General features: G+C 31.1%; 2 protein-coding genes across 2 annotated transcripts; both read right to left on the minus strand.

Annotated features, from left to right (window-relative positions):
• Positions 1 to 724: 724 nt before the first annotated feature.
• LOC139522480 (uncharacterized) lies at positions 725 to 15,349 on the minus strand. The gene is made up of 7 exons (XM_071315979.1): positions 15,264 to 15,349; positions 6,539 to 6,875; positions 4,750 to 4,815; positions 4,357 to 4,443; positions 2,672 to 2,809; positions 1,879 to 1,966; positions 725 to 1,093 (listed from the first exon to the last, which is right to left on the minus strand). The coding sequence occupies exons 2-7, from the start codon at positions 6,872 to 6,874 to the stop codon at positions 963 to 965; spliced, it is 846 nt and encodes a 281-aa protein (XP_071172080.1). The 5' UTR covers position 6,875; positions 15,264 to 15,349; the 3' UTR covers positions 725 to 962.
• A 1,808-nt stretch (positions 15,350 to 17,157) lies between these two features.
• LOC139524179 (uncharacterized) lies at positions 17,158 to 27,770 on the minus strand. The gene is made up of 6 exons (XM_071318808.1): positions 27,703 to 27,770; positions 25,086 to 25,419; positions 21,690 to 21,755; positions 21,279 to 21,368; positions 19,356 to 19,491; positions 17,158 to 18,659 (listed from the first exon to the last, which is right to left on the minus strand). The coding sequence occupies exons 2-6, from the start codon at positions 25,416 to 25,418 to the stop codon at positions 18,622 to 18,624; spliced, it is 663 nt and encodes a 220-aa protein (XP_071174909.1). The 5' UTR covers position 25,419; positions 27,703 to 27,770; the 3' UTR covers positions 17,158 to 18,621.
• Between the last annotated feature and the right edge of the window lie 143 nt (positions 27,771 to 27,913).

Genomic DNA, 27,913 nt, shown 5'->3' on the forward strand with positions numbered 1-27,913 from the left:
ACCACCATTTAAATGTACAATATAATATATATTCAATATTGATCAAGCAATTTAAAACGCGTGATGCCTTCGGCTTATAATTTAAATGCATCGTAATCTGTACACGACGTCTTTTATACATCGTATGGCCATCGCGCCATCATCGTAATCCATCGTGTAGCCTTCGTGATCCATCGTGTAGGCTTCGACTGAGATATGAAGCTTTTAAATACCCGTCTTCGGTTAACCTTCGTATGTCCATCTTTTGCTATCGTATATAATTTCGGCACCATCGTATAGACTTCGTTATTCATCGTTCTTGCTTTGGTCACTTTTTGGTATTTTAACGAGATCGGGACCAACTTCGTACGAACTTACAATTTTCGCTTTCGGGTGTCCATCGTATATAAAAATTGGGACAGTGTGACGCGGGCATAACTGGAAGGTACTTTTTGTCTTCCATAAAACTTAAATAATTGATTTTGAAAATAAACACTTTTTTAACCTCATTTAAAGCAATTAACTCATCATAGATACCAGGATTAAAATTTTATATTTACGCCAGACGCGCGTTTCGTCTACAAAAGACTCATCAGTGACGCTCGAATCAAAAAATGTTTAAAGGCCAAATGAAGTTCGAAGTTGAAGAGCATTGAGGACCAACAATTCTTAAAGTTTTCACAAATACAGCTAAGGTGATCTATTCCTTAAGTAAAAAAATCTTAGTATTTCAAAAATTCAAAGTTTTGTTAACAGTTGATTTATTATTATGAACATACAAAACCTTATGTTTTCATAAATCTGATCTGTTTTTTATGTATACAAAAAAAAGTATTTGAAAGCTCTTCATTTCATACACATATATATATATATAATGATAATGTTGTATCTCTAATTTCACAAGTGCTCATAATTCATGTATTTTGTACAAATGGAAATGGAGAGTCAAACACAATTGCATGTATGGAATTTTTTTATCTCCTCTAATCGTTGTAGGTTGGTGGATTAGTACCATAAACAGCTTGAACCAGTTGTTCTTTTAGTTCAGTTGGATTCATTAATTGGCACTGTTCCTCTCTGTAAGGTGAACTGTTTCTCCGGTTGTTGATCTGATCTGATATAAAAAAAAATGTGATATGAATGCCAATGAGACAACTCTCTATATGAGACCAAAATGACACAGAAATTAACAACTATAGGTCACCGTACGGCGTGGTTAAACATGTTAGCGGGATCCCAACCATTCCCTAACCTGTAACTTATCAGATGGACAAAAATAGAAGTGGACGTAACCGGCTACTTATTCATCCAAACAACAAGAAGACCCTAGGTACAGATATGAAAATACTCGCAGTTAACTGACAGCTATTGCAAAGCCACTAACAACTAATTAAAAAAATCATGCATCTAAGACTAAATTATCAATCCGTACAGTTCCAACATCCAATAGATTTAGTGTAAAGACGTCAAAGACGTCATAAACAGTCAGAGAAAAACACGACCTTGTGCAATGACAAGATACAGGTATCGACAGACTGTAGGTCCATGAATGTGTATATGTATATAACATACACGTAATATTTAGATTGCTTTTAATTTACTGATAACAAAATCAATATTTATACAAATAAAAACAATATTCTATGATGTTATTACAGTGTTCAATTGAAACCTTTTAGAATAAGTTTATTTAAAGGAGCGACAAGTTTACCAGGATCTTTTCTAAATTTTCGGGCACGGTTAACAACATTTCCGTAATAGTGAGGATGTGATATCCCGTTTGAAATATGTTTTCTAAAGGTACAACCAAACTTCAAAACCAAATCTTTATATCTATGGAAAAATTTAGTAAATGTTTTGAGTAATTTATGATAACGATAAAATGGTTTAATAGTTTACCAGTAATACAGTAATATCTGTTTTCGATAGGAATCTGAGTCGGTGGTGAATTGATAAGCAATCCAGGTTGTGTGCTTATAACAACTCCCTATTGAAAAATGAAAACACAAGTATTTAAATAGACATGTTATGCTTTGTTTTAAATAATAACAATCAATTTCATACAAGGCACTACAATATTATATATAAGGAAATAATAACATATCCTCCACAAGGAAAGATAAGGATTATGTAATCATACTAAAACTTGATGTATATTCCAATGCATACTGAAATAATGTATATTGAAATAATGTCTGTTAAATTCGGTATTCGATTAACGCAACGAAAACTGTGTGATTGCCAAGAAAGTTATTTCGAGTTTCAGTTTTTCTGTGTATTCAGAGATTATGTCCAGAGTAAGAAAGAATATAAGTGACACTGCTCCGACCTAGGGGAATTACAACTGACATATTAAGATGACTTAGAAAAATACCATATTCCTTATCAAGGTATCAATAAAATCGTCCTGTTATGTTGGTTTAATGTAGGGTTCATGTTCAATAGTATCGAGTGGTTGTTCTTGCACTGCTCTATCACCTCCAATGTATTGATATTTTAAGCAGACAACATACAATTACAGTTGTTATGTATGCACAGAAAAACTTGTATAAAATTGAGTCGACCATGTCATTAATGTTTGCAACGTCTTACCATCAGACCTTTTGACCCTCCTAACCCGCTCTTGTGTGAAATACTTAGGTTGAATTGGGGCAGGGGGGTGTTTCTTTTTTTTAGAGCAATATTTGCTTACTTGCTGATTTGATATTCCGTATGTGGAGTAGCAACAACAGAATGAAGCGGAAACGATTGCGATTATCGCTTCTGCAAAGGACAAAACGGCCATCAAAACTGGCAGATTCACTGTTGTTTTATAATCATATCTTTCTCTCTGAAATAGACATTAAAGTATCGATTTTAGCATGTAGCAAATAAACAAAATGAAAATGATAAAATAATAATTTACTTTTAACATATAAATTATAAATTCGTCGAGTAAAATTGAGTAAAATTTTTAATTCTAGACTAGATAAAGTCAGTATTTGACTAACTAATGATGTACTTTTGGTGTAGAAACATTAGTTTTCGTTAGGATAAAATTTCGTGGATATATTCTTTCCACCAAATAAACGAAATTAAATCCTCCACGAGAATTTCTGCTTTTACAACTTATAATAAAATTGAGAAAGGAAATGGGGAATGTGTCAAAGCGACAACAATCCGACCATAGAGCAGACAACAGCCGAAGGCCACCAATGGGTCTTCAATGTAGCGAGAAACTCCCGAACCCGGAGGCGTTCTTCAGCTGGCCCCTTAAAAAATGTATACTAGTACAGTGATAATGGACGTCATACTAAACTCCGAATTATACACAAGAAACTAAAATTAAAAATCATACAAGACTAACAAAGGCCAGAGGCTCCTGACTTGGGACAGGCGCAAAATTGCGGCGGGGGTGCATGTTTATGAGATATCATTCCTCCCCCTATACCTCTAGCCAATGTAGAAAAGTAAACGCATAACAATACGCACATTAAAATTCAGTTCAAGAGAAGTCCGAGTCCGATGTCAGAAGATGTAACAAAAGAAAATAAATAAAATGACAATAATACATAAATAACAACAGACTACTAGCAGTTAACTGACATGCCAGCTCCAGACCTCAATTAAACTGATTGAAAGATTATGTCTTCATCATATGAATATCAGGTGCAATCCCTCCCGTTAGGGGTTAAGTATCATACTATCATCAAATATAGGAGAAGAAAATTACTCGTGTCAGGCCAACAACTGGTTTTTTTTCGTTGGGTTAGTTTGTAAAGTAATCACGATCGCTTGACACTATACAATAAGCAGTTTCGTTTTCAAAGAAGCGCGGTTTAAACCAGCTGACGAAAGATAAATATTTGCTACTGCTAATTTGTAGATCTTACATGGTTTGACCATATTAAAGACGACGTATTTATAATAAGGGTTGTCTTTCGTAGAAGTATAACATGATTAGACAGTCATATAAATAGTATACAACATTGAAAACGGAACATGCGTATCATGAATAAATAAGCAATTGAATAATATTGTATATCAAATTAAGTTAACACTGTATTTCTTCAAATACATAGTTTCATATATTTGTCATCTATAATCTACATCCACAAGCTAACAATGGTTTGATTTAAGGCTTCTTTGGAGAGGGAGTCAAAAACTCCCCTTATCATACCTTCTCCTTTCAATGATATTTTAGCGTTGAATATATTTCCTCCAACTTTGAGTAAAACCCTGTTTTCCAAATATACAAAAGAGACACGCCATTTAACAAACATCCGAAATCAGCACGAATCATAAAAACATTATGCGCTGAAAAACTAATCATGTCAACAATGTGCCAAAGGCTTATCAATTCAACATTTGTTATTATTGATCAAAAACATTACTTACTGTAATTGAACCTAGCACACCGAGACCGAACATAGTTGGAACCACATTTGTCGCTCCGATTAGGCTACACACCATAAATCCCGTTTTCTGAATAGTAAAAAAACAATATTGAAATAGATTAATTACGCTTTGTACAGTGTACATAAAGTTAAAATGTTATTTGATTAAAATTGATTTCTTTTTGTTCGTTTCCTTGTTGTAACTTAAAAAGCTAACTATATACCCGAGCAGATAAAAACTATACCAGGATTACAAACATGGACATAGAATTAGAACAAAGCAGAGTGAATTGCTGCGTCTATTCGATTTTTGTTTTTCAGCTATAAATATGTAAAATATGGTCGTTTGTTTTTGGTTTTTATTCGTTTTAGAAATGAACGAATCATCGCTTACCAGACACATCCATTTCGCCTCTCTCTTCTTTGTCATACACATAGGCAGCAACCCAGTAACAACATACTATAATAATAAAATAATATATATGTTTACCTGTTCTTTTACATTTTAACTAAAGGTTCACAATTGATGATTTTAATATTATGTTGTACAATGTTGTATGCAAGGTAAAGAAAAGAAAATGGTGCAACACTGAAATATCTAAATCTATAAAAACAATCATTACAGCATATATGTACAATTAAATGGACACAATTGGTGCCCTTAAAAATACTTACAATTATGTTATAGATAATGCATATTTTAATGTTTTTCTTGTCGTAGAACACACCGAGGGTGTCAGGATTGATCAAATGAAAGACCGACCGTAGGGATGTCTTTCTTTGAGCAATCCTGACACCCCGAGGTGCGTTCTACGACAAGAAAAACCTTTAAAAATGCATTATCTGACTTATATACCGTCAAAAAAATATAATTTTTTATAAAGATTTGCAAAATTTAGTATCCTATTCTACTGACAACACAAAAGTGGGATATTCCTTTCTAATGCGTTCAGGTTTTAATACGGCTCATTTAGAATGTGAAATAAAACTCACTAATTAATCTAAATAGAAACCTTTTAAAAATCATTATCCATACACAATAAAAATATTACTGTAACTGCATGAAGTAAGATACAAATGTATTGTTACCATCCGATAACGGTGTATGACAAATACCAGACACATTGTAAGAAATTTATTGTACCACTTAGTTTATGGAAAGGGGGAGGGGTATTTTTTTTTCTATTTGTAATGTCATTTTTATCGCGGAAAAGTGATTATTTTTTAACAATTTTAATTGAATCGAATGAGAAATTCAGAAAGATTGTCTTTTGAATAGCAATACATTTTATTAACAGATAATCAGAATATAATTGTATACCCTCAGCACCCAACCTTTGGTGAGTTACATTAATGTTATTCAATAGAATATAAGATTAACTTATTAGTTGATCATTTGATAGAGTAAAAAGTATACATGAATTTTAAAAAGTAAAGTACTGACACGAAGACGAATATAGATACATGTTGGTCACAGTATGATTTCCTATTCAATGTGTATCGTCCTGAACATTCATGAAATATTTGCCACTGGACTTTAAGCAAGCAACCAAAAATCAATCAACCTATTTAATGTAGTCTGTTTCCCGACCGTTATTGAAATTCTTGACAATTTAATATAATATTTGTATATTCCGAAGGCATACTGAATGTTTTACGGAGGGGACAACCCTAATTTAATGTGACTCAATAAGATTTTCAAAATTTACACACGAATATGTATAATCTGGCTTTATTTTATAAAAGTCTAAATTAGATTCATCTCACATATATGATAATGTTTCTTTATTGTAGCGATAAATTAACAAAAATTCACGTTATTTGTTTCTAAAATCAAAATGCGGGCAATGACAGTTTCTGTTACACCTATCATCGATTGAACTTTGAAAAATAAATTTCTAAATCGGCAACAAAAAACTATCAGACGAATAAAATTTTTAAGTAAATTATAGATTGCATTTTTATCAAGGAAAATAATGATCTCACACAGGTCATTATTTTATGCCTTGGAGCATATTTCATTGAAACATGGTATCGTCCGAATTGATTCTGAAAAAGAATGACCTGTCGTTCTGAAAGAAAATAACTCCATGTAGGTATATAAATTTATTTGAATCTTTCTACAGTTGTATTATTCCAACACAGTTTTTCTTGAAATATGTCAGCTTAAACTATTTACTTACCCATCCTGAACATACAAGACAAATTATATCAAATGTAAAAAGTGCGTGGACAGCATTGTATCGATGACATATCCAATGGCTACCATCATAATAACTCCCACTGTTGTAATGGTCTGTTGTTCCGGAATAAATATTGGCGAAACAGTCGTCGTATTTGTTCCATGCAGTTATATCCAAAATCACTCCAATTAAACTTAGAATCCCAAGAAGAACACCTAGACCTATCTGTAAACCACCAAATACCTTAAATGTTTTCAGTGGAAATGCTCGGTGCTGACATCCGAATGGTAGAGCTGGTGAAAGTCTCGCTACGTATGGTACAGATTCAGAGGACATTCTGAAATTTGAAAAATAGACATTCAAAGAATCAGATTGAAACCCGTCGGTTTAAAGTGCATTCTGATTTTTCAGGGATTATGTAGAATCACAAAAAAAATTATTTGGTACGCCATTATCGAAAAAGTTCAAGAAGACTGCGCTCCGTTGTTGTTTTATGGATTGTTGAATGCAAGAACGATTCTCTTTTTGTAATTTTTTTTTTTACAACTTCTACTAATTTGGATTGCGATTTTATTCGTTACTGGTATGCTCTGTTGTTACACATTACATTTTGGTAGATTAAACCTGGTTCTATAGCTAGCTTAACCTCTCACTTGTGTTATAGCATCTTCTGATTGGTTGTTCTTTGATATGCTGATGGTTTGAATTAGTTATACAATTGGATACACAAAAGGAAGGTTAACGATTTTTGTAAGGATGGTGTAAGGAATTAATATTGTTGGATTAAAGCTTTTAGTCAAAATTGGTAAAGTAATGATAACGTGTTTCTTTTGCTTTAGTCTATAAATTCAATGAATTAATTATTATGCATTTCCTTTGTTTTATATTGTATAACATGATTAGTGTAATTGATATTTTTTCCGCTGTATGTTTATTGTGATAATCTCATGTCAACAGTCATGACACAAGATATCCGAAAGTGATAGCTTTATTCACTTATGCCTTTACTAGAAGCTGACAAATATGTTATAATTATATTTCAATTTGTTAAAAGTAATTAGTTAAACGATCACATTGTACAATCATCTAAAGCATAGTCTATAACGACATAAATGACTCAAAACAAGAATCTTATCACGAAAAAAAAAACATACATAAATACAAACATAGATATATAAATATGAGCAGGAAAATAACATTGAAGCAAGGAGAAAATAGCATTCAAAAACGATTGTAAGTTATACTGTGGATTCATTTATTTTCGTGGGTATCAATTTTTGTGGATTGCAGAAAACGTACATATTCGTGGATATTTGATTTCGTTGTTTTGTCAATCTCTGTTTACACAGCCTATTGAAAATATGATTTTCGATAAACATTACATTCGTGGTTAACCTGGAACAACAATAAATAGTAAAAAAAAGAACTCACATACCAAAATAAAATAGTATTAATGGAAAATAACATACAAAAAAGCATAGTAATAAAGGGGAAAATAAACAAAAATGAATACTGTTAAGGGGAAATTATTTACAAAAACTAATAGTAAAAAAGGAGAAATAACAAGTATCAAGGGGAGAAGTTTAAGGGAAAATGATAAACAAAATGTATTTTCGGAGGCATTTTAATATCAATGCTGGATATAAACTTGAAAAAAACCTAAATTATTAAGTGGAAAATAGTCTGCATAAATAAATTGTAAAGAAGAGAAAAATAAAAGGGGGTTAAACATAGAAATGAGGGAGAAAGAGCAAACAAACAAAAATTATTAAGAGGAAATAAACGAACAAAAATAAAAAAGTTATAAAAGGATTTAACATACCAAATATACAAGTATCAAGGAGAAAACATCGTATAAAAATGAATAATATTTTAAAGAAATGATATACAAGATCGATATTTACAAAGGGGAAATAAAATACAAACTTTTATATATATAAGTGGAAATTAACAAACTAAACCTCATTGTCATCTGAAAATGTTTGCTGTATATTTATTACGGAGGTCAACTTAGGTGAACATGTATTAATCGAATACTAGTTGAATGTATACAGTGATACTCAAGTACTCGCTCGGGAATATATCTTCAACACGGATTCACAAAAGACGTGTCTTACAATCTTTGGTTTCTTGTTAAACTGACGGAAAGCAATCTACATAAGTAATTGCCACCATTAAAAATTATAACAAGGATAAACCATAAAAAACAACAGTATTTTGTAATCGGGAAAACAATAGATTTTATCACTGCAACTAAGTGTGCTACGATATTTTTTTACTCGTGACAGTAATATTTTTTATATATTTAAAGCGCGAGGCTTGCCTAGCATTTTAAATGATTTATCTTTAACTGTTGAGAGAGGATTTTTTTTTATAAATTTCCTGTTTACAAAACTTTAAATTTGTTCGAAAAACTAACGGTTTTCTTATTCCAGGCATAAATAACCTTAGCCGTTTTTCTTTTTGGAATTTGGGTTCCTCAATGCTTTTCAACTATGTACTTGTTTGTCTTTATAACTATTTTGATCTTAGCGTCACTGATGAGTCTTATGTAGACGAAAACGCGCGTCTGGCGTATTATATTATAATCATGGTACCTTTGATAACTAATTTAATCTCGAATTATAGTGGTGGAATCTGTTTCTCTAAAAAAAACAATCCGACCTTTTCTCAGATTTGCAGAAAGGTCACAAAGGGAAATTCAGAAAAAAACGAGAACAATTTTTACGTCATCATAATTTCGACTACTTATTTGCCAAAAACAGATATTTCAACCTTATTTCACAATCGAAAGAAAATGGGAAAATAGTGAAAACATTAAAGAGAACACATTTAACGTTTACAAAGTCGTAAGGAGTATACGTTTGATAATACATGTAATAGCAAAATAACAAAAGTACTAAACCTCAAAGGGATATAAAAAAAACGGAAATGCACTGAGGGTCAAGGATTCAACGATTTATTTTATTTGGAAACATTTTCTTGTCAATTATCATTGGGGGACAGTCGATTTTACAACATTGTTCGCTACACACTTGCAAACTTGCTCTGATGATCCTGATTATCGGAATGGCTAAGACACGTTTAGTTTAAAGTGTTAGTCTGGGTATAGCAGACGTATTTTCTAGGTTAGTTAATCAAAAACGCCTATTTTATGTGCCGTGTTTCTTTCAATCGAAGATATGAACGAACAATGACCTTCCCCCAGCTGATTTAAGATTAAATGTATGTTGGAAGCATCTCCGTGGTATTAATCAAACCTGTTATGTAAACAGACCCAGAACGACTGATGAAGTAAATTCAATTAAGAAAATAATAATAATAATAATTAATAATAATAATAATAATAATAATAATAATAATAATAATAATAATAATAATAATAATAATAATAATAATAATAATAATAATAATAATAATAATAATAATAATAATAATAATAATAATAATAATAATAATAATAAATTATAATTATCCAATGAAAACTATTTAATATATATATGTTGTGTACAAGTTATCATTTTGTACAAATATAATTTGTACAAAAATATTGTACAAATTATAATTTGTATTTTGACTTTGTACAAATTGTAATTTGTACAAAAAGTGCTTGTACAAATTACAATTTGTACAAAAATGGACAAAAATTCACTTATAACTTGTACAATTATTTATCATATGGATTTTGGTGAAAAAAGCATTGATACACATTATTGAATTGCTATTAAACGACCACACAGTACACCTAAGTTCCAAAATCAAAAGTTAGTTCTTTGTCATTCGTTTGAGCAGTTGATCTAGTGATTTATGGAATCAGGTATTACAAACCATCTTTTGACTCTCAAATCGATGACGACCTGTTTTACTGGCATTTTAACTGCTTCACATAGCGAACGTTGAAGCTCAGGAACCGTTGCTGTGAATAAACATGTGTATTTCACTGCTTCAGTTAGACATTTAGACAAATAAGTATCCCAGAAAGAAAGCGAGACTAAACACCCCATTTGGTTAAGGAATATGACTATGCTAAAGTCAGGAATATGTCAGTGGTTTTTCTGCCGTTTTTTTATCAATGTTTTGTTTCAACAAGGATCTTTGTTTTATAAATATTAAACTTAACGGAAATCAGTTGAGACAATCTAAACTTGAAAAAACAAAATAAAATGTATGCAGAACAGACAGACGGACTTTTATTTTATAGTTGGTGTAGTATTATAAAAATCATCAGACCAAATGGAATTGAACCATCAATCTTTTCAAAAACAAATATGAAGCTGAATAAGTCATGTAAATCCATTCTTTTGATGTAGCAATTACAAATATAAACTATTACTTGTTTAAAGAAAGATTTGATTGTTGTCATGGACTTTTTAAAATAACGAATAAGTGGCAACATATCTTTTGAGATTCTTTTCACGATCATCAAAATGCTGTACACGATCTTTTACGATACAAAATATCAAATTTTACAACTATAATCGTTTTTGCAAAGTTTCTAAATAAAACAAAAATCCTCAAAATAACTCAAAGAACTAATCAAGCAGTACTATTGGATGATCTCTTTTTTAAGAAAAAGTAGGTTATGTAAATTTGTATAAAAATCCTATTTGTTTACTTTTTTTCTCTCAAACATTTCAAAGATTTAATTACAATTCTATCGTGTGAATCAATGCATTTTTCACCAAAATTCATATTTAAAAATTGTTGTACAAGTTATAAGTGAATTTTGGTCAAATTTTGTACAAATTGTAATTTGTACAGGCACGTTTTGTACAAATTATAATTTGTACAAAGTCAAAATACAAATTATAATTCGTACAATATTTTTGTACAAATTATAATTTGTACAAAATGATAACTTGTACACAAATTATACATAACAAAATAAAAACACAATAAATACAAATATAGAATATTATAAAAATTGGCGTTACGGGCAACATGCTTATGATTGATATGTATTTGAAAAATAAATAAAATACATATATCAATCAAGAAATTAAATTCACATTATTCGAGCATCTATCGCTGCAACTGCAATAGACGATAGAGTGTAGATGTATAAATGTGACTTCAAATAACTTAGACCATAAGGAGAAAGTTACGAGCCGCTTGATTATACATCTATCAGAAACATAACTAGTAGAGTTTTGAATGAAGCCTCAAACAATGTGAACTTAATAGCAAAGAGAGCCTTATAAAGAGAGTAGTGACAAGAGCTTGAAGCATAATTCGAAGAACACTTGTTACTTCGAAATATTATACCTCTCTACGCGTGACATGTTGAGCGCTGGCCCATCCCATGTCAAACATATGTAACTCAAGTTTATTAATACCTACTCTTAAATTTTATACATGCATGTTGAGCGCTGGCCCAGCCCATGCTTAGAGGGTATGGGCTCACTTTACAACCTGAGACGGATAACCTCGAGTGAAAAAACCATTTGCACACTAAAACATGTATCCAAAAGAACTGTCAAATGGACAAACAAATGATTACCCGTTTTATTCAGGGCTGCCTGAGAACTCAGGTAATAATTTTGTGACAAGTAAAGAATGGGTAAAATCCGTTATTACATTGCCCTCATATCACGTTAAAAAAGCACAAACCACAACCTCGGAGGTGTAAAGGGGCGGTTGGCGGGTCAATAAATACAAATAAACTTGTTACAAAAATAAACATGTATATCTATCCTATACAAAGTTTCAAATGCTACCTTAACAAAATTTCTTGCTATAGACGATGTTGGGAAGGAGTGACCTCCAGTTTGACGCGTCTGATTTATCAGATAACATGACAAAGTAGAATTTCAAAACACTGCGTTAAACAATTTCCAGACACCATAAATAAGTCAAGAATACGAGATAAAGATACAAATGGCAGCTGCTAGGAAATAAACACTTACATAAACTTTAATTAATGAACATTAATACACACTAGTTTTCCGAAAGAGGTTTCCAAGGAGATCAATTTTATATGAGAGTACAGCAATATTCTAACATGAAACAGATTTGTCGAGAATGATTTTGATATTCGATTATCTGTACTACTGACCTATACTCGAATACTCGAATGCTCGTTTGAATCCCTAATATTCATACATCACATACGACAGAAATGGTAGTTAGCTTTCTTATCATGACTTTTATTGTCGGAAGGGAAGGGTCCATGTAAATATATTTGTAGAGCATGTTTCCATGAAGTTCACACTGGTATGTCTCAAGCATAGACCAAAATATTCAATAGTGTCCTTATTTAACTATTACTGAGAAACAGGTACTCATACACTATTATAAAAAAAAAACCACACATAAACATTCAGAGATGTAACTGGACTATATAATGCATGAAATGATAGTATATTAATTTGAGATGTACAAATTAGTGAAAGTGCAGAGCAAAAATTATAATTCAAAACAAAGGAAAAACCATACGGGCTTTTTGATGTTAATGTTAAGTGGACATGTGGTTTTTGAATATCCTTGAATGTTATTGTCACGTCGGTCTAAAACATCATTCTGAATGGGTTATATTTGAGTGTATCCTTAAGTGAGACCGGGATACAATCATGATAAAAGGTCAGTTAAATGACAGTGAAGTGTTCAGTCAAGTAGAAAGTGAAGTGTTTTAAGGCCAACACAAAACTGATTTAAACTAATCGAGTTTTCTTCTGTCTTTATTAATCAATTCAGCTTTGTTCTATCTTTATTATTAAATTGTGTTTGCATTATACATATAAATATTGTTTAACTTTTAAAATGTAGATACGAAAAACAAGCGTTGGTTGGTTAAATGATACCATGAACCTTGAGGGCAAACTGTGTCCTAATAACGACCTAAATCGATCGGTGAGTTCAAATTACTATCAAATAAACTAAAAAGATTATCTAGAAATAACCACAAATTAAAAGTATTCATGTAGTTGATACCACTGCAAAAAAATATTGAAACAAATTCGTATGCACTTTCAGAATGTTATACTGTATTTTCCACTCAATAATTATGCATCTGAATACTAACCGTAGTTAACCAAAGAAGACATATTCGAAATACATTTTAAGTATATGCAATATATATGTTACCGAAATTTCTAGCAAGAAACCCAACTCTGGATACATCTCGATTACTGGGGGGGAAATTGCAAATATGCATTTGTGAAGATATGGACTTAAACAGATGAAATCAAAATTTATTTATAACACAAAAATGGACAAATTGAATGTAATCATTTTCTTTTAAAATATGTGAAACAGTCAATTTTAATCCATGAATTAAGGGATATACCTGTTATAATTACAAAAGTATCCACAACAACATATAAAAAAAGAGAAAAATTTAAGAAAACGGATTCCCCGACAACAAAGAGAAATCTATACCGAGACATCTCTACTTTTAATTTAACTCTACAACTCATTTATCTAAACCTCTCAGCTACCAGCGTATACCACACAATTGTATATTATGAATATATATACATCATACCAAGCCATGTGTGTCCTCTATACCAGTGTAACATATGTTCATTGATATAAAATTATATCTTACATCGTAATTGTAACCCATTGATAGCCGAGAAGTGTCGTCTGTGTGTCGATGTCAGTCATATGTTACAGAAAAAAAGGGTTTCGTTTATATTATTACAGAATGCATGGAGGGTTTCCTTCCAAAAGAAGGCATATAAAGATTAGTAAAGAAGTTAGAGGTATTTTTTTTATAAATTCTATAAATGAACAGAAATCAGTTCATTAGCCAGTTCAAATTTATGAAATTTTGCACACATAAGAATAAATTGAATATGATATGGTGAATCTATTGTAGCGACAGATTGAGGCAGTCTTGACTGTAGAAAAAAAATCCACGGAAAATGAAAAACCTGACGTTGTGGCAATGGTTAAATAATTCATAATAGTCCAAAATACCCTATTGCAATTTTTGTAATATCTCAATTACGATACGATGAAAGAAAAACCTTGTGGTTATTCATATTTAGTTACACAGAAAAGTTTGTACAATGGAAATGCTTTATAAAGTTGTTAGTCGTTTTTATACTAATTCATACTCCTGATAATACATTTCTTTCATACAAAAATGCATATTTTTTAATCTGAAATATAAGTCAGCTCCTAAATAGGTTTTGATGCTAGTAATGCAAATTTGAACAAAATGCTGAAAACTAAAATTTACACTTAATTGGTATATTATGTATATAGTTAAATTAACATAAACATATTTATTTTCACAATTTTCAAATCATTTTGAGTAGTTCGAAGGCTGTTGAATTGTAATTGCGATAAATGATACTTTTAAACCATCCGCCTTTTTTTTATGTACCTACGTTTTGTCTGGAATATATTTCATGATTGTGTTAGTCTTTTTAAGGAAAAAGATGTAAAAACTTGATATCAGATGTTCAAATCTTTTTTGTGGAAATTCGTTGGTGACATGTAATCCTGATTCCTGAAAAACTGCTCCTATTTTTTTTTGACGACAAAATTAATTTTAAAGTTAACACATTTTTGTAACGAATTATGAATTAAATAGTCGTATAGTACATGTAGGTATGATTATAATTATCAAAGGTACCAGGATTATAATTCAGTACGCCAGACGCGCGTTTCTGACTATTAAATTTAGAAAACTATGTTTTACGAGGCTAAAAATATTATGTGCATTAAAATATTATGCACTTTCTTTTCAACAGTGAAATGATCATATTTTACCAACCTTTTCTGTCTTTGTTGTACGATGCGTTTTATTAAAGGGGAAAAGATGACTGTCAATAAAAACTGATATGTTTTGATAGATGAAATACTTCCTCAGTCAATTAATAAAATAAATCTGCTTAGTCTTTATTCTATCTGAGTACTTATATTTTAGTTATTAAATTATACGTCTGTTTCATTAGAACTCGTAATATGATTGGTTGACACCCGATAAGAGGTACTTTAGTAGGATATTTTATTTAATTTCCGTATAAAATACCACAACTACGACACTAATTTTAGCTTATGCAACTCTTTCCATTTATTCAAGTAACATTATTTTTTTAAGTTACAATAACTATGTAGGACTTACGATCTTCAAGTACAAAGCGTCTTTCTTCTGTCTAATGTCAGATCCATTGACAAATAAATTTCGTTTTGTAGGTAATCCCCAATTATCTATTCATAAATTTAAAACCCTTTTCTGTCTTTATCTTTTTAAGGGTGGTGTAAAAAATTAAAAATTTCATTGACTGTATTGATATTATTCTCTTTATCCAAAGCGTAGCAAAATATTTTATAAGATAATGTTTTTTTAACATTGCCATTAAAGCGGGAGGTTTAGCATGCCACAAAACCAGGTTCAACCCACCATTTTGTTCTTTAAGAAATGTCCTGTACCAAGGCCATTGATATATTACAGTTCGTTTCTGTGTGTGTTACATTTTAACGTGGTGTTTCTGTTGTGTCGTTTGTTTCCTCTTATATTTGAGTGTGAATTCCTATTGTTATAAGACGTGTCACGGTACTTTTCTATCTCAAATTCCTGTATTTAGTTTTGATGTTATATTTGTTATTCTCATCGGATTTTGTCTAATGCTTAGTTCGTTTCTGTGTGTGTTACATTTTAATGTTGTGTCGTTGTTCTCCTCTTAGCTTATATTTAATGCCGTTCCCTCAGTTTTTGTTTGTAACCCGGATTTGGTTTTTTTCTATCGATTTATGAGTTTCGAACAGCGGTATACTACTGTTGCCTTTATTTATATTTATTAATAAAAACCCATTTCCTATATTTATTATCCTCCCGAAAAAATATTAATGTACCTGTTTGCCAGTGGTTGTTATGTTCGTCCATTTTGATGTACAACTGGTCAATTTTTAATTATTTATGCCGTTGTTGTTGCTATTCTTGTTTTGATTGGTTTACATTTTCTAATCCAGGGGTCTATAGAGCTAAATACATGATAAGATTTTGAACTTGTTTTAGGGAACATCGTTGAGACTTCGTGTGATGTTTGTCTTAATGGCAATCATATGATCATTTGATTTGATATCATTTTGTTGGGTTTGTTTTTGTTTTTAATTACAGTTTATCATATCCAGTTGTTTTTTCAGATATATGTTTATCTATTCAATCATTGAAATCATTTCAAGTGTTTCATGTTTTAAATTGTAGAGATTTTTAAATTGTAATGACTCTGATTGCACGACTGTATATCGTCTGCTGAAATTAACTTTGTATTTTGTCAGTTTTGATATTTTTAGAAGTAACGAAGTAGGTATTTTCAATTTGGTTCTACAGCTTTGTTGTTATTGGTGTGCAAGTTTGTCTTATTTATAAATATACAATATTAGGTCAATGTCAGAAAAATATTTTTGTATCAGGCTGAGAAACTAAGAGGGGCGAGGTGGTACTGAGCTCTTCCCCATTTTCGTACCGAATTGACCTTATACTATTTTTAATGTAAAACTCGATGTAATACTTGATAGCTATTTAGATTGTAACACAAATTTCAAACTTATTTTAATCCTTTAATTAATCCCTGATTGTGGAAAAAAACAATCCATGATGAAATTGACATTGCACAAAATAAAGATATGTTACTTTGTATATTAAAGAAAATTAACACTTCTAGTTGCATCTCACATTGTTTATTTTTAAAATTGGTTTTGCATGATGGATATAAAAATTTCAATCATATTGACTTTATTCAAGGCTTACAGGACGACAAATCCATTCAACATATAAATGATATTATTAAACAATAGGTATTTGGAAATATCTCTATCCAATTCGAAGGTTTATACAAGGTGATTCAAAGGAAGGCATCAATCATGTACACCAGTTTAGGTGATTAGTGTAAGTAGTTAGGAAACTTTAGTGTTTTTTTTTGTCTATGTAAACAATTAAATTGAAAACGAATTTTGTAACATTCTATCCTTCACGTTAGGTTTTTTTCTGAAAGCAGTCAAACGTAAGGAAATTCAATATTCAGACCATCTATATTGGTATTTTCAGAAAACTAATATCAAACCTAGTGTTTAAATATGCTTTTGATAAGGATGTTATTTGTATTAAAAAGATATTTAACCTTGCCATACAATTCTGTTAAATGCATAGAACAAGACTCATTTTTAAATCAACTAATAAAGGCTCTAGTTCTTATACCACTTCACGTTAAGAATATAGACAGTTAAGAACTGTCCGTAATTTGACAATTGTTTAAAAAAATATTTATAGAATTTAATAAAAAGAGATTAAACCTTACTTATTCTTTTTATATCTTTCAATTTTCAAATGTATTAACTGAAAGGGTATATTGCATGTGACTAAAGTTAAAGCAAATACGTCATAATAAAATCTGATATTCTTATATAATCATAGATCTTTTTAGATTTGCATTACCAAACTGGAATACTTCAATGTATGTTTTTGAAGATTTTTTACTTTTTTATACATTTCCGAAACATCCCCCGTTTTTGGTGGGATTCTTTTTGCTTGGTCTTCAGTTTTCTATTGTTTTGTGTGTTATTACTGGTCTGTTTGTCTTTTACCTTTTCTAGTCATGACATTGCTAGTTTATTTTCGATCTATGAGGTTGACTGTCTCTCTGGTATCTTTCGCCCCTCTTCTATAAGTTTTTATACTTTAATTTTTACACTAAAACCTTCCATCACCTTATGTTTTCATAAAGAGCACATATTACTAGGTTGAGAAGGTAAAAAAGGTAAAGACATATAAAGCTCTGCATTTTATATACAAGTATACATAATCGTGTGTTTCTAATTTCAGTGTTACTTTTTTTTTTAAATTAGATTAATAGACTTTTGTTTACAACAAGCAACACACAATCGCACGAAAGGGGTAGTTATCTTTCCTTTATTCTGTGTATGCTGGCGGATTGGTATCAACAACCTGTCCACCGTTCGGTTCTGGTTGAGTACCGCCAACAGGTTGAACTTGCTGTTCTGTAGGTTGGGTTGTAGGAATCACTTGATACTTTTGTCCTCTGGAATACTGCACTATTTGGTTATCTGTTTGCCCGGAAGCTATCATGACCTGGTGGCCGTTCTGCATAGGAATCTGAGTCTGTGGTAGGTTATGAAACATTCCAGGTTGTGTGCTTATAACAACACCCTATTGAGAAATGAAAACGCAAGTATTTGTTAATACAGTTATTGCTTTGTTTTATCTAAAGAAACAGTGATCAGCTTTCTAATTAAACAAAAACAATTGGCACACAAGTTAATACGATACTATATGTAAGTAAATACGAATCACCCTTCCTGAGTTCAGGTGAAGAACTGGAAAACATACTAAAGCTCGATGTATATTCCAATGCACAATAACCATGTATAATGAGAATATGTCTGTTTAAGCCGTAACTCGACACAGGAAATCAAAATTTTGTGTGCTAATTGTAAGAAAGTTATTTAGAGTTAATGACCGGAGTCAGACAGAATATGGGTGCGACCTAGAGAAATTACAAAAATACTGTTTTCAATACTAGCAAATGTCGTATCGCGGTATCAATAACATGTTGTTGTTATGTTGGATTATATTTATAGGCCAATATAACAGTTATATTTAGTAGTGAATGGCCAATTCCTTTACCTATCAAAAAATGCATTGATACTTTAAGCAAACAACTCACATTTACAGTTGTAATCTATTCACATCTAAACTTATATATCACGAAGTTGTCAAATTCAGTATTGGTTGCATCACCTAAACATTAAATACTACATTTGAGCCTCCTAGTCCTCTATTGGGATGTATTTAGGTTCAGTTGGGGACGGAGAGTATTCGTGTTTTGGAGCAACATTTGCTTACCTCCTGAATTGATGTCCTCCATGTGGAACAGCAACAACAGAATGATGAAGCAATAATTGCGACTACCACTTCTGCAAAGAACAACACAGCCATTGTAAACTGACAGAATTTCAGCTTTCGAATCTTGATTTCCTATCTGAAATAAACATGGAAGCGTAAAGTGTTAACGTAAAGCAAATAAAAAAAGCGAAACTGACAAAAAAAAAATAATAAATGTATATACATACAATTATTTCGACTAAAATATAGTTTCAATTGTCAATAAGTTTTATGATTCTTTAAGACTGATCTGACCATTATTCCATCTGCATAAAGGACATATTAGTATACCGCTGTTCAATAGTCATAAATCGATTAAGCAAAAACAAATCCGGGTCACAAACGAAAACCCGATGGAAACACACCAATTATAAGAGGAGAACAACTGAAGAACAGAAACATGAACTGTAACAAAACCAAACCCCAAAATACAGAGAAACGGACTACTTAGTAACGACTGCCATATTCCTGACTTGGTACATGACATTTTAAGAAAACATGGTGAGTTAAAGCTGATTGTATGGCTAGCAAAACCGCCCGATCATATGGTAATGTTTAAATACCACTACATGTCAAAAACTGTATAATTACCAGTCTTGATAAATAAGACTAGAGAAAGGCATTATTCGACTGACAAATCCTGTATTTCATATTGCCTTGTTTGTTGAGAGATCATGGTCGTTCGACAAAGTGCATTGGACGGTTTCCGCGATTTAACAGAAGCATGCCTTGAAATCCAGCTGATAGATGAAATATTTGGTACGGTTTATTTCCCGATTTCCACTGTGTATCTATGATCAATTTATTATTGTCCTAAATCTAAGACGCCGTACGTGTAATAAGTTGTGACTGTCGTAAAGTAATTGCACGATTAGACGTAAATGTATTATGACAAATTTCACAAACGGAAAATTGTATCAGGTTTCTATTATTAATTAAATATCATTTTATTTCAAATACATTTAACTTTAACTGTTCAAATAAATGCAGGGTTTTAAATGTTGGTAATAAATTTTCAATAATCGTCTTTTATATTGCGTTGTACATATTTCTTTGAATTTGTGGCAAAATACTATTTTCAAAATATAAATGACACTCACCACCTCACCTACCAATCATAAAACATTGCCAAAATAAAAGCTCACGCTAGGTATCTAAAAAGTCATTTTGTTTATTATCCATTAGAACCAAGAATTTTTCAAATTAAATCAAAATTAAAGAATGATCATTTTGATTAAACGATCCATAAAAAGTGTAAAAGAGTGATTACGTTTGTTCATGCCTCTAGTATTAACCTTTGCAAACATACACAAAAACTTATTCTGATATCTATCCTTTTCTCTAATATATAACAGTTTGATAAAAAAAAAATAGATATACAGAACGTCGGAATCAAAATCGTATTAGGTGAACTTTGCCATACAGAACAGCATAGCATTTATGGTCAGTTTTTAAATGCTAGCATTTAAGTTTGATAGTTTGACGCGTATGAACATTGATATCAATGATGTGCCATATGATCATCTATTCGACAGTATAGATTATCGGGTTTTTCTACGTAAAATATCAGACGCGACCCATAATGTGAACCTTTTTTGCTGCTGAGCGTAGCATTAAAACTTCACATTGGGTTGAGCGCCTGACATTTCACGATATTTATACAAAGAAAACCCGATATTCTGTTTATCGTTCTATAACTTGTCGTTTTCCCTCCTTAAGACAGTTTTGCACTTGACGAAAGCAAGCTTGATAACGTCTCCTCTCAACTTGTGACGTCGCTAATGATGCCTGCTCTCGTCCAAACGCCTTGATACGATAATTACGGAGCGACTGTGCAGGATGATATAGGCGTAGGGAAGGACGACAATCAACAATATTACTTACTATAATAATAGGAAAAAATACACCAAGACTTAACATAGCTGGAATAAAAATTGACGCTCCAATTATGCTACACACCATAAATCCCGTTTTCTAAATAGAAAAAAAGAACATTGAAATAATATAATTATACTTTGTACAATGCATATAGAATTTTAATGATATTTTATTAAAATGGATTTACATTATTTGTTTCCTTTTTGTTACTAACGTACTAACTCTATATCCAAACAGATAAATAATGTCAGATATTCAATCATAGCCGTAGAATTCCAATAAAGCAGAGTCAATTACTGCTTTAAATTCGATTCTTACAGTTTTCGTTTTTCAACTATAAAAGTAAAATCTGTTTAATCATTTTATTTTATTTTTAAACTTGAGTTAATCATTGGTCTTCCCTGAATTAAAGCCTACCAGACATGTCCATCTCTTTTCTCTCATCTTTGACATACACATAGGTAGACAAGCAGTAAAAATATGCTACAATAACAAAAATTGAAATGTATTCATGTTTTACCATTTTTTTTAAATTTTAACAAAATTTAAGCTGCATCATGGATGTTTTATTTATTTATATTGTTTGAGAGGCCCCTTTTTAAGCATTGATATAAAATTACGTACTATTAGTGAGTAGCATAATACCGGAGATGAAAAGGCTCAAATAAATGACTTTACATTACACCAGAATCATCAGCGCTATAAGATTGATTATTTTGCCAATTGAATTTTATTTTGTATTCAACTTCATACACATTTTTGTTTTTACTTTATTTTCATGAAATGCCAACTATATTTCTAGCACTATTGCAGGGGGGGGGACGAACAAGAAACGATGATTTGTCAATTAAAGTACAATGAGGCAGATTGTTCTGTTTATGATATTTATTGTTTTTTATTACATAAAATTGAGAATGGAAATGGGGAATGTGTCAAAGAGACAACAACCCGACCATAGAGAAGACAACAGCAGAAGGCCACTAACAGGTCTTCAATGCAGCGACAAATTCCAACACCCGGAGGCGTCCTTCAGCTGGCCCCTAAACATATATATATACTAGTTCAGTGATAATGAACGCCATACTGAAGTCCAAATTGTACACAAGAAACTAAAATTCAGTTCAAGAGAAGTCCGAGTCTGATGTCAGAAGATGTAACCAAAGAAAATAAACAAAATGACAATAATACATAAATAACATCAGACTACTAGCAGTTAACTGACATGCCAGCTCCAGACTTTAATTAAACTGATTGATAAATTATGTCTTCATCATATGAATATCAGGCACAATCCTTCCCGTGAGGGTTTAGTATCATACCTTCATAATATATATGAGAAGAACATAACCCGTGTCATGCCAACAACTGGTTTTTAAATAAATGTACATAGTCCATCAATTTTACAAATTTAACAATAACATCAGTATATTGAAACAATGCAGCTGCATTTAAATATAAACCTGTAAGTAAGGAGGTCTAACCAAATGATTTGTGCTGAACGTATATTTGTCACCTTTGGGCTGATTATTATCCAGCCATCTGAACCATACATTTCTCTGTAGCTGTAATTGTAGGAATAAGGACATATCGCATAGTTGGTCAGTCTCTGATCCGTGATTCTTGACTGAGATGAAACATTGAAACAAAAATACAAACTTTGACAAGCGAGTTGGACAAGAATATATCGTTTTATTGCATTGCTGCATTTGTGTAAGTTTATTCTACATTGGCTGGAGGTATAGGGGGAGGTTGAATTCTAACCATTCATGTTAAACCCCGTCGCATTTTTGTGCCAGTCCCATGTCAAGAGCCTTTAGCCATGGTAAGGCTTGTAAAATCGATTCGTTTGCATGAAAATATGTTCCTTGAACATACGTATCTCTCTCTATGGCTGCCTATGAGACAACAATCAATCCAAGTCACAATGTGTAATAAACAATTATAGGTCAAATATATATATAAAAAAAGGGGGGTATGATTGCCAATTAGACAACTCTCCACAAAAGACCAAATGACAAATAAATTAACAAACTTTAGGTCACCGTACGGCCTTCAAAAATTCGCAAAGCCGATACCCCATACTCCGCTATAAAGGGCCACGAAATGACAATGTAAAACAATGCAAACGAGATAACTAACGGCCTAATTAATGTAAAAACAAATCTGTAACACATCAACAAACGACAACCACTGAATTAATTACAGGCTCCTGACTTGGGACAGGCACATACATATAGAATGTGACAGGGCTAAACACGCTAGCGGATCCACACCCTCCACTTAACCTGGAAAAGTTGTGTAACAATACAACATAAGAACGACTATAAAAATCAGTTTAAAGAAGGATACAACTATAAATACATCAAATATCAAATAAAAACACAGAATGGACGTGGCCGGGTTCTTGTATATCCCAACAACAAAAAGACACGAAGTGCAGATCTGAGATTACTCGCCGTTACTGACAGCTAGTTCAAAGCAATTAACAACTAATAACAAAAGTCGTGTATCGAATACTATAACATCAATCAGGACACATCCAACATCCAATGGATTAAGGGTAAAACGTCATAAACATGACCTTGTGCAATGCCAAAACAAAAGTATTGACATATTGTAGTCCCGTGAAAGTACATATTATGTGTATAACAATAATATGTAGTATGGTTTTAATATAGTGATAACTAAATAAAATTTTATACCAATAAAATCAATCTTAAAAAATATAGTTACATTGTTGAATTGGTAACTTTTAACAATAAGTTTATTTAAAAAATTGATCAGTTTAATCGGATAGTATCTAAATTTTTGTACTCATTTAAACAACATCACCGTAAAATGAAAGATGCACTATTCCGTTTGAAATAAGTTTTCTATAGGTACAGCCAAACTTGCAAACCAAATCTTTGAAACTATTGAAAATTGAATAAAGGTTTTCAGTTATTTGAGGTAAATAAACTCATCATAGATACCAGGACTAAATTTTGTATATACGCCAGACGCGCGTTTCGTCTACAAAAGACTCATCAGTGACGCCCGAATCCAAAAAAGTTAAAAAGGCCAAATAAAGTACGAAGTTGAAGAGCATTAAGGACCAAAATTCCTAAAAGTTATGCCAAATACAGCTACGGTAATCTATGCTTGAAGTAGAAAAACCTTAGTTTTTCAAAAATTCTAAATTTTGTAAACAGTTAATTTATAAATATAACCATATCAATGATAATTCATGTCAGCACAAAAGTAAAGTAATCCCTGACTGAATAAATGACTAGTAACACATAGATTACGCTTATTGAAATCCTACACGTCACTACAGACACGGGGATAGCGAACGAGTTGGGATATATAAACACTGTAAGACTGTGCCAAAGCCCAAGGAACATCACCATTCTAAACAGGAAAATTACCAATAGGGCGGAAATCATTGTATATAGTTTGTAGTTTAACAATGAAATATCTCTAGGAAAAGAGAGTTATAGCTGTTAACATTTGATTTATCTAAAGCTAGTTCTTTTTGATAAATTTTAGCAGTATGTTAAGAAAATTCTTGATTATTTAACGGGGAAAATATCATCAAGATAATGATAAGTGTTGTTGAATTTATCAATTAAATTGTTCTTTATTGAGTTTGGCATTAAACTGTGATGCACAACAGTATATGAACAAATTTGCTATAAAAGGTGCACAATTGGTACTCATTGGAAAACCTTCAACCTTTCGATATGTACTCATATAAATGGTTCTACATTTGTATAGTTCAAACACAGTTATTCTTAAGAACAGTTATTAGTCAGCTTAAAACTTTTCACTTACCCATCCAGAACATATAAAACAAGTCATGTCAAATGAAAAGCGTGTGCTGGCAGTATAATATCGATAACAATCTTTATAATAACTGCCGTTATATTGGTCGGAATAAGTGTTGGCAAGACAGTCATCGTACTTGTTCTTTGCAATTGTATCTGAGATTAATCCAATTAAACTTAGAATCCCAAGAAGAAAACCAAGACCTATCTGTACACCACCAAACACCTTAAATGTCCGCACTGGAAATGCTTGTTGCTGTCGTCCGACTGGTAGAGCTTGTTGGACTACTTGTGGCATACATTGGGAGGACATCGGAATATTTGCAGTCGTTGCTGACATTCTGAAATTTGAAAAACAATTCAAACATTCAGATTGATACCCGTCGGTACATTTTTCAGATCATGATATATACATGCCTAGCCTTTTTGACGTGGAGACCAGTAAATAAAAATAAAAGGGAAAACAAACTAAAAGGAATACTGTTGAAAGAAAACTATATATACAAAAATTAATAAATATAAGGGAAAATAACTTATATCAAGGGGGATATAACATACAACATTAAATGGTTTTAAGAGAAAACAATATTTGAAATAAATAAAAATAATGGATATAAACTTGCAAAAACGAAAAGTAATAAGTGCAAAATACCATGCAAACATGAATTGTATTGAAGAGAAGATTACAAACAAATCATAGTAGTGAAATCGTTAGAAAAAAACGAAAAACGTTTAAGAGGAAACTGATGAACAAAAACTAATCATTGTTAATAATAATAAAGGGATCTAACATACCACAATAATATTGTATTATGGGAACATTTCATACAAATATGAATAGTAGTATTTGGGAAATAACAAACTAACGTATATAGCGTTAAGGGGAAATAATATTCACAAATAAATAGTTTTAAGGGGAAAATTATTAGCAGAAAGGGAATAAACATCCTAAAAAGAAATAATATACAATATAGATACTAATAATATGGGGAAATAAAAGCAAACTTTTAAAACGTGAAATTTACAAACTCAGCCTTGTTGTCAACATAAAATGTTTGCTATAAATATATTAGGGTTGTCAACTCAGTGAACAATTACTAATAGAGCAATCGCTGACTTTATCAAGCGATACTCAAGTACATGCTCGGGAATATATATAATTATATAAAACACAGAAGCACAAAAGACGTATTTTGCATTCTTTGGTTTTTTGTTCAACTGACGGATATCATTATATCAATCTATATAAGTATCTAATACAAAGAATTACAGACAATAAGAAATAGCTCATTGCCTACAAGTACTTATTATGCTAAATACAATCAGTTTGATTTAATTACAACCATTTATAACAAGCAAAAACCATATCAAACAATAGTACTTTTTGATCATTTAAACAATCGAAAACACGGTCTAAACAGCATTATGAATGGGTAATATTGAAGTTCATCTATTATATGTGAGTGTGTCAATAAGTGAGACCGGAACATAATCATAATAGAAGGTCAGTAAAATGACAATTAAGTGGAAAGTCAAGTATTGAATTGATATTTTAAGGTCAAACGAACAGTGATGCAAATTAATTGAGTTTTATCCATCCTTATTATAGCACATTTTTACAACTTAATAATCTTTTAATTGGACTTACTACATGTATTTTTTTTAATACTTTGATATTAACGTGAATTGATCAAAAACTTGTAAATATATATAAAATGAAGTGGAAGATTTACGTGGTATAAAAAGATTTTTCATTTTTATAATTAAACTATATTGTTTATAACAAATTTAATATAGAAATATAGAAGCATGTTATCATAGATAGTCTAGTGGACAAGCATTAAAATTGTTACTAAAAGATCAAAGATTATGGGTTTTTCTTCAATATAAAAACTTTATCATAATATAGGTGGCACATTTCCCTCAGATGTTATCATAGTTTTTAAATTCATCATGAAATGTAGCAAGTGTCTTAAGAAAGTTGGAAAATTTCCTTTCGCAAGGTTTCATAGTATATACATTTTTATTTTATTTTTTGTGTGTAAAGTAATTGCATAAATGATAAATTACCACAATTACAAGATAGTGTTTTACTTTAATCAAGATATATAGTACCATCTTTTTATTCTTTATTGAAATAAACTTTTGCAATATCACCGAAGATTGTATTAGCAGATATATTTTGGAGGCCATTGAACTGTGATTGAGAATATTTAATATTTAAATCATCCACTTTTTTTTTTAGTTTACATACGTTTTGAATAAATTATGATTGTGCTAATTTTTTTAAAGAAAAATTGGTATTTAACTTAATATTAGATGTTCAAATATTTTACATGGAACAAATGGTGACCTTTGATCTTGATCCTGAAAAAAATGCTCCATTTTTATTGGACGACCAAATTAATTCTAAAGTTAACACATTTTTTTATTGAATGATGAATGATATAGCCGTATATTAGGCATGACCATAAGACAATTATGATTCGCCAGGCTAAAAAGATTATGTACACTAAACTATGCCCTTTCTTCATCAACAGTGAAATTATCATAGTTTACCAACCTTTTTTTCTGTGTTGTACGATGTAACTTTTTGAATGAAAACAATGCCTGTCAATACTTACATAGTAAAATATATTGCCAGATGAAATGTTTCCTCAATCAATCGATAAAATAAACCTACTTTGACTTTTTTTCAGCTGGGTACTTATATTTTAGTAATTAAATTATGTTTCTGCTTCATTTGAATCCGTATTTTGATTGGCTGACATCCATCAAGAGGCACTTTAATATGATATAGTATTTCCGTATAAAAACCTATGACACTGCACTTGC

Source organism: Mytilus edulis, chromosome 5 (assembly GCF_963676685.1).
Source record: "Mytilus edulis chromosome 5, xbMytEdul2.2, whole genome shotgun sequence".
Taxonomy (NCBI): domain Eukaryota; kingdom Metazoa; phylum Mollusca; class Bivalvia; order Mytilida; family Mytilidae; genus Mytilus; species Mytilus edulis.

Coding starts and splice junctions, on each gene's coding strand:
- LOC139522480 (XM_071315979.1), bottom strand. CDS start 6,874: ATGTCCTCTGAATCTGTACCATACGTAGCGAGACTTTCACCAGCTCTA. Junction 4,816..6,538: donor GTCTTGTATGTTCAGGATGG/GTAAGTAAATAG, acceptor TTATTATTATAG/TATGTTGTTACTGGGTTGCT. Junction 2,810..4,356: donor GTGTGCTAGGTTCAATTACA/GTAAGTAATGTT, acceptor TGTCTATTTCAG/AGAGAAAGATATGATTATAA.
- LOC139524179 (XM_071318808.1), bottom strand. CDS start 25,418: ATGTCAGCAACGACTGCAAATATTCCGATGTCCTCCCAATGTATGCCA. Junction 21,369..21,689: donor AAAAGAGATGGACATGTCTG/GTAGGCTTTAAT, acceptor TTTTCTATTTAG/AAAACGGGATTTATGGTGTG. Junction 18,660..19,355: donor GGAGGACATCAATTCAGGAG/GTAAGCAAATGT, acceptor ATTTCTCAATAG/GGTGTTGTTATAAGCACACA.